The 8,619-nt window shown below is 46.9% G+C and overlaps 1 protein-coding gene across 1 annotated transcript in view; it reads left to right on the top strand.

Moving 5' to 3' along the window:
- The window catches only part of STX8 (syntaxin 8), a 131,307-nt gene extending 123,244 nt beyond the window's left edge, over window positions 1-8,063 (top strand). The window contains exon 8 of the mRNA XM_018568304.1: window positions 7,879-8,063. Coding sequence (XP_018423806.1) covers window positions 7,879-7,949 — 71 coding nt within the window. The 3' untranslated portion in view covers window positions 7,950-8,063. The remainder of the gene's footprint in view (window positions 1-7,878) is intronic.
- Window positions 8,064-8,619: the final 556 nt, after the last annotated feature.

An 8,619-nucleotide genomic window follows, 5' to 3' on the forward strand; every position in this document is an offset into this window, starting at 1 on the left:
TATCGGGAAGAGAGTTCACATGGGATTAAGGGACCACAAAAAAATTAAATGGTGAGGAGGGGAGGTATTTCTGGTCTCAAGAGCTTGCAGTCTTTTTGACTGCGAGGTGGTTTCCAAATCGGCATTGATTTTGTCTGGATTCTGATGAGTAAGCCGAGCGATTTAATCTCTTGAAAAGGCTACGATGGGAATTCGCTAACGTTACGCATTTCTGTGAGCACAAGAATGTCTGTCTTTTTTTTATGGCTGTGTTAAGGGTCGGATTTGGCGGTAATTGTTGTGGTTGCCTGTGGTTGCCTGCGGTAACCTTTGCTGTGGGAGGCCATGTTGTTGTTGAAGTGTTTTGGTAATCCAAAGTGGCAAATATACTGGAGTGCTTCAGAGTGCATAGAGCTGTCAAGTCCTTCCACCAGAGGAGCATACACTCTTATGTCACCACCACAGTCACACACTATTATTATTATCATACATTGATATAGCTCTGACATATTCCACAGTGCTGTACAGAGAACACTGAGCCAGTCACATTAGTCTCTGTACAGAGGAGCTTACACTCTAATGTCACCACCACAGTCGCACACTATTATTATATACATTTATATAGCTCTGACATGTACAGAGAACACAGAGCCAGTCACATCAGTCTCTGTACCGAGGAGCTTACACTCTGTCACCACCACAGTAGCACTCTATTATTATTATTATTATTATTATTATACATTGATATAGCTCTGACATATTCCACAGTGCTGTAAAGAGAACAATGAGCCAGTCACATTAGTCTCTGTACAGAGGAGCTTACACTCTAATGTCCCCCACAGTCATACACCATATTATACATTGATATAGCTCTGACATATACCGCAGTGCTGTACAGAGAACACAGAGCCAGTCACATCAGTCTCTGTACCAGAGGAGCTTACATTCTAATGCCCCCCACAGTCGCACACTATTATTATACATGTATATAGCGCTGACATATTGCACAGTGCTGTACAGAGAACTCTGATCCATTTACATCAGTCTCTGAAGCAGAGGAGCTTACACTTTGTCTGACCTCAATTACAAACTATTATTATCATACATTTATATAGCTCTGGCATATACCATGGTGCTGTACAGAGAACATTGAGCCAGCCACATCAGTCTCTGCACCAGAGGAGCTTACACTCGGGGCCAGATTTCCTACAAGGCAAACCAAGGCCCGGCCTCGAGGAAGCAGGGGTGTGGAATTCCTCTCTCCCGATGCCCGGGACATGCAGTATCGCGCGCCGGGCGAGTAATTGTGTTCTACATTTGGACAAGCAGAGCTAAATGTACAGTGGGGAAGCCGCCGCTTGTTTTGTACAAGTGATCTCCGAGATCACTTGTATGCAGCCTGCAGGTCTGCCATTCTCCATGGGGGGAGTTTGGCGGGTAGGGGGGCACATTGCGGAACCTGGCCTTGGGGCAGCAGAGAGAGTAAATCCAGCCTTGCTTACACTTTAATGCACACTATTATTATACATTTATATAGCTCTGACATATTCCCGGAGTGCTGTACAGAGAACATTGAACCATTTGTGTCAGTCTCTGCACCACAGGAGCTTACAGTCTAATACCACTGCCACCCAAGGGCCAGGTTCAGAGAAAGTGATTGGACGCACACAGAGAACATACCTGTAGCTGCATAGTCAGGTTTCCATGTGAAATAATTACATAGTATTTGAGGTTGAAAAAGACACGGGTCCATCAAATTCAACCTATTGCGCGTATGCATGTGAATGTTCGGTAAATGTAGAAGGTGGTTGAGGATTCTGCACAGCCGCATTGTTAGCCCTCGGCCATACACCTAACTAGGAAAAGTGACCGACCTATCATAGACAAGATAATGGAAAACAGTCATATGAAACAATATGGAAGAAGTTCAATTTGGTTGACTACAGTGGTGTGTTTCTACCGTATCTGATGGTTTACTTGCAAATGAAACAACATGAATTGTTCCGCCCCTTTAATGCAGCTGAAGAAGAACACTGACACATTCAGTCTCTGCACCAGAGGAGCTTACATTCTAAACTCCCTGAAAGTTTCTTTCTCTCCAAGATGCTATTAATGAGCTCTCTATGCTGAGTTCCTGAGTCTACTCAGCTGCTGTACGCATTATAAAGGGTTCCCACCATCCCGTTACTGGGTTCCCGGGTCTGTGCACCTGCTGTGTCCATTATGAGGGGCTCCCTCCATTCCTGGGCTTAGTTCCCAATTCTGCACACCTGCTGTGCCCATTATCAAGTGTTCCACCATTCCTGGGATGAGTTCCTGAGTCAGCACACCTGCTGTGCCAATTATGAGGGGTTCCACCATTCCTGGTATGAGTTCCTGAGTCAGCACACCTGCTGTGCCCATTTTGAGGGGCTCCCACCAGCCCTGCACTCAGTTCCCAGTTCTGCACACTTGCTGTGCCTATTATGACGAGCTCCCACCATCCCTGTACTAAGTTCTCTGGTTTGCACATCTGAGCCCATTATGAGGAGCTCCCACCATCCCTGAGCTGAGTTCCCGGCTATGCACACCTGCTGTGCCCATTAGGAGCGGCTCCCACCATTCCTGTGCTGAGTTCCCAGCTCTGCACACCTGCTGTGCCCATTAGGAGCGGCTCCCACCATCCCTGTGCTGAGTTCCCGGCTCTGCACACCTGCTGTGCCCATTATGAGGAGCTCCCACCAACCCTGTGCTGAGTTCCCGGGTCTGTACACCTGCTGTGCCCATTATGAGCGGCTCCCACCATCCCTGTGCTGAGTTCCCGGCTCTGCACACCTGCTGTGCCCATTATGAGGAGCTCCCACCAACCCTGTGCTGAGTTCCCGGGTCTGTACACCTGCTGTGCCCATTATGAGGGGCCCCCACCATCCCTGAGCTGAGTTCCCGGGTCTGTACACCTGCTGTGCACATTATGAGCGGCTCCCACCATCCCTGTGCTGAGTTCCCACATCTGCACACCTGCTATGACTATTATGATGCGCTTCTACCATACATGCTGAATTTTATTTTCACTTTTTATGGAAACTATAACCGCAACTAAACCTCCCAGGTGAAGAGGAGCAGAGCCAGGACCTACAGCAGGAATAGCACATTGGTAGTGCGTTCAAGACATACTGTATAAGAAGTCAGGGGCCGACTCAGCCCACCAGACCTTGATCAACCCCTGACCAGGGTTGATGTGCAGTGATGATTGCAGTAAACTGAGAAGTATCATGAGGATAAGATACAACATTCTAGGTCCTACAATGGATACCTCAGGCCTACGGTGAACCAGGTAGCATTGAGAGAAGCCATTATTCAGCTAAAATATTAGAAATATCCCTAATGAGACCAAAATAGATTGAAGAATCTGAAGTTTAAAGGAAAGAAACTATCACCTTTAACGAACATGTGATTCAGGTCTGGCATCGCTTTGAAGGGTTAATTGCTCCACCACTTCTAAGAAGAGGACATCACTGGGGTGCTTGGCAAGGTTCAACAAAGAGCTGCCATGTGTTACAGTCATTTCCACATCGTGCCGTTACACTTCTGTCTTTCCCTATTAATCTTTCCCTTTTTTTTTTTCCGCTGAACTGAGCCTTGAAATATTCAGCTGAGTAATATCCATCTTTCCCAGATCCCCAGCAAGAGGGACTTCTTCAGCCCCCCTGATCCTCTCCTGATGACTTTTCTGCTTTTTCCAGTCCGGGTGACTCGTCTCCCGAGGATTTCAGAGGGGAGGGCAGATATGAAAAGATGGAATTATAAGCTTCCCTTAATGCACTCGGAGCTGTTCCTTCAGGAATCTGACTCAATGTGTGAAGAGGCCAAGCAACCTTTACCAAAATGGGAGCTTTTCAATTGTATTTCAGGGCTAGATTTAGGCTGGGAGGACCCCTTATAAATGAAGCTCAAAAAGGGCAGCTTAGGTGTGCATTACAGTGGTACCTCAGTTCACGAACTTAATTCGTTCCACGATTCTGGTCGCGAACCGAATCAAACCGCGATCTCGACTAGAGGAAGCCACGACCACGTGTCAGAGCGGGGAAGATGGCTGCGGTTGTGTTCGTCACCCGATGCGAAGTACACGAGCGGAAGCAACATTTTGCCGAACTTCCTGTTCGTGAACCAAATTGTTCGCAAACAGAAGCGTTCGTGAACCGAGGTACCACTGTACTTAGGAGTGTAGGTCTTATAAGTCTTGTAGTGCATGACTCTTAAGTCTAATATAGTCTGGTACGGATGTCCAAAATTGCTAAAGGCCATGATGCAGAAAATGAATGTACAACTCTTTCAATCTTTTTGAATCTGCAGCTTTCTTTAAAATAATCCCCAGTGATCCTACCATGAAGGCACTTCCTGTTATAGGGTGACAGCACTCTGTCTCTGTCTGCCAGTTGTGCTTCTGCGTTGTCACCCTGTCATGTGGAAACTGTAGGCGGCTGTTTGAGCACACGTTACACAGGCCTGGTCACCGTCAGCAAATCTGCCTGAGAAGTGCCATGCAGCCATCTTTGGGGGTGAATGTAGACAGAGTGGCTGCAAAAAGGCTACAGGTGATCAACAGCACTGAGATGTAACAAAGGATGAAACAAGTTGAAAACAAGTATGTATCATTTTAATAATTTGCTAGTGTTAAAAAAAAAAAAAAGCACTTGACGCGGTTGCAGCGCGGTCTCATTCACCTCAGTGGTCATCTGCGTTATGTTTGCTGTACTGCAAAGCACCATGGCTGTGTGTACCTCAATGTCCGGGTGCAATGCCAGCTTTACAGCGGGCCGTGGAACAGTATAAACGCGAATCAACCTTCTGTTTTTATTGCCCCACATGGCCATGGCTTAAAGATAGCGGGGCTTAAAGGTGAACTATGGGGTTAGGGCTTTTCCCCATAGTTCTCCTTAGGGTAACGGGAGGACACAAACTAGCGTCCTCCCGTTACCCTAAGCTCAGTATATAGGGAGCTACAGCTCAAGGTATACTGAGACGCCGCAGCCGGGACGGATCCCGACAATTATGTCTGGATCCACCCAGCTGCGTGAGTGACAGCTGGCTCTGCCTATCTAAAGGCAGAGCCAGTTGTACCCGCCCCTCCCCCGTCCGTTCCGCCAGTCAGCGCTGGAGGATCGGTCAGGGGAGGGGGGGAATCCAGTCCCTCCCTTGTCACGGCTCTCTGCCAGCACAGGATCGAGAAGTGAGCGAGCGCCGGTATGTGTTCCCTCACCTCCCGATCTACTGAGCCGACCTGTGACAGTCTAATTGTCACAGGTCGGCTCAGATTATGAGGCTGAGTGAAAATCACTCGCCTCATAATTCTCCTTTTTTAAAGGGGAGACGCCTGACAAATAACAGCATTAAAAACACAAATGTATTAATATGGCTGTCAAGTCATGTGATCCCGCACAAGCACCGTCCGAAACCGAAACACGTTTTTTTGTTTTTTTATGCACTCGTTGGAGTTCCAGGCCTTAGATCTATATGGCGTCGCGAAGCAATAGTTTCCGAGAGGCCGCGGTATATTGGCCGTGGAATTGTGGTAACAGAGCGCGTAATTACAACATGACACGGAGCACGGCCGGGCCAGGGAATTCCACTGCATCATGGAGGGAATTATGGCTCATCACAATAATATCTTGATTAATAATGTAAAACCTGCCGTTCCCGCAACTTGACGTGCTGGGCGGGCTCCACTTTTTTGGCCCTGCGCCCTCCGAGGAAACATTTTCTTCAGCGCAGTCGTTACAATTAACCTGCGGGAAATAAAACTGTGCTGCAATTAAATATACAACAAAATTCTAAAACAAAGTTTTCTCTTCGGCTCACTTGGTTTCTAAAACGAGAGTGAGGCATATAACTCCCGCTATGTAAACCCAAAATTGATTTTTTGGTATGTTTGGCATATTGTGTTACTGAATATAGCTTACTCATGTTTTGTAAATCTTACCTGGACATCTAGCTGGTAACAGCACTTCCTGTTGCGGGATGACAATGCAAAGCCACCACCTCACAATTGGCAGCAGTGTTGTCAGCCTGCTGTGTGCGCAACTTCCATTGGCTGTTGGGCCATCTACCTGATAGATCTGATAGCCAGCTATCACTGAATAGTGGCCCAACTGAGAAGGGGGCAACCCGTGCACCTCTCGTCCCACACCCCTGGATGTGATAACAGCGGATGTAAGGACGGGGAGAGGCACAGGCACGAGTACTGGCAGTGTTGTCAGCCTGCTGTGTGCGCAACTTCCATTGGCTGTTGGGCCACCTACCTGATAGATATGATAGCCAGCTATCACTTACCTGAATGGAGACCCAACTGAGAAGGGGGCTACCCGTGCACCTCTCGTCCCACACCCCTGGATGTGGTAACGGGATGTAAGGACAGGGACAGGCACCGGGACTGGTGGCTGGCCGGGTTTTGCAGAGGCACTTGAGTGTGTTGGACCAGTTGGAGAGTCTGTAGGACCAGGCTCTATGAATTGGACCAGGTAACAGACATGGAGCCAGAGAAGCACTAGCTGGATGAGGTGGTTCAGAGTGCTGGTGGGACGAGGCACCAAGAGGCAAGCCAGGAGCGAGGTCAGGGTCATGAGTGAAGCCGGTCAAAGCCGAGGTTCAATACATGGGAAGCAGAATCTTGAGGTGCCGAATCGAAGATCAGTAGCAAGGTCAGGAATCATAATCCAGGATCATGCACAGGGGAGCAGAGAGTTGCAATACCAAGTCAGAAGGAGGAAGGCGGTTCTAGAAGGTCAGCCATGGACGCCTCCTTATTTTTGTTCAAGATAAGAGGCAATTTGATTGTAAACCTATCTAAAGAAAACAGCGGCTGTAAGGCACAAAATGGCGGACAGGATGCTTCCTTTGCAATGTATCCAGGACATCGCTGCATTCCCCGAATTGCTGGAGGCATCTTGGTGAGTGAAATCAGAGGGTCAGCTTGACCAAATAACATTTCTCTGTGATTATTGCCGTGTACTCGCACCTTGCTGATAAATTCTTCAACTGTGAAAATGTTGATAATCACTCAAATGTGTATTGAGAGCAACTAGTTTAAAGGCAAACATGGGCTTCCTCAAGTTGTTGTTTTTTTTAACTATGTTTTTAGCTTATTACGTATGCCAATTACATATGCAGCATGGGCTACCGGCTTCAAGTGGACCCACCAGTAACTTTTCAAGGCCACCCCCCCCATATATTACTGATATCACAATTAGAGATGAGCTCAGTTTGGGACTAAAAGTGGTCTGAACCTGAGCTCCTCCCAACCCAGAAAGAAGCTCCTTAGGTGCCACCCAATCAGCTGCCGGTGGGAATTCCCTGCGTGCAGCTTGACATAAGCAAAGGGGCGGGATGCAGTGACACCATTGACCTTATTTGGCTACATGCCTATATTTGGTCAATGACGTCAGCACAAGCCTCCCGCCCCTTTTGTTACATGCATGCAGAATAATGATGATAATGGGGTTTGGTCATAAGAGGTCAGTGTCAGGCACACTGCACCAGCCACGCTGCAAGCAACTGAACAAGGAAAGGTAAGAAACCCTGACAACGCAGCACGTTCAACGCGTATATAGCATATCAGTGAGTTAAATGAATGTCAAGTTAAATAAAGTTGTAAAAAAGCAAGTACGTGTTTTACACGGCATCCCAGTGGACGCAGGTTATGTGCCCCTTAGCGCGTGCCTGCTGATGTGTATTTGTTAAATGTATATTATCATTTCCTTTCCAGTTTTGCTCATACAGAAAATGAAATTATTTTTAGAGTATCTTTTGAAGCTCAAAATTGGCTTTTTGTTGCAGTTTTTGTAAACGGACCGGATTTCTGTGACATAACGATTTGAGATAAATATTTATAACCGTTCCAATTTGTTTGTCTTCTTCCCGCAGCCCTGTGGGTGCTCATCGTCCTCCTCCTCATCGCGATCGTCGTCGTAGCAGTTTGGCCGACCAAGGCGTAATCGTTGATGACGGCCACCACCTGACGATTCCTCATCTTCCTACAGCAACGGATCTCACACCAGAGGACCTTAAACGTATTCTAATCAACACATAATCGATTCATTTTCTGGATTCCTTCTTGATGATGATGATCATGATCATTGAGATTTTTCATCTTTTTTTGCCATTTGGAAGTTCCGTCGCCTCACCAACACTTTTAGCATCCAATCTTTGAGTCCGGACGCCATCTTGGAGGAATCCGGTGCTGAAAGGGTTACCATGAGATACTCCTTTATTTCCCCCGTGGGCTGCTCTAACTTAGTGTGTTCCAAAATGATATATACGAAGTGTATATAAATATCCGCAGACTCACCCAGGCCAACGCCCATCCATTTTCAGACCTGCGTGACATCAAATTACCTGAAACCAGCTGTTTTATACTCTCTAACGACCAAATGGATATCTCGGCTCTATATTAAGCTTTTTGCAGAGATGGGGGGGGGGGTGGAAGAAAGGAAAATTTATAATAAAATTCAGAGAACATAAAAAGACTGGAAAACATCTGAGTCCCTCTCCCGGGCCCTACATGGGGGTGTATAGTTTGATACGAAACAAAACTTGTCATAATTATGTCTTTTCTCTGGACAATTTAAAACTTTATTTAAAAAATTCTCATTCATTCTTTAAAAA

The sequence above is a fragment of the Nanorana parkeri genome, unplaced genomic scaffold (genome assembly GCF_000935625.1).
Source record: "Nanorana parkeri isolate BGI_ZX_2015 unplaced genomic scaffold, ASM93562v1 scaffold1169, whole genome shotgun sequence".
NCBI lineage: Eukaryota > Metazoa > Chordata > Amphibia > Anura > Dicroglossidae > Nanorana > Nanorana parkeri.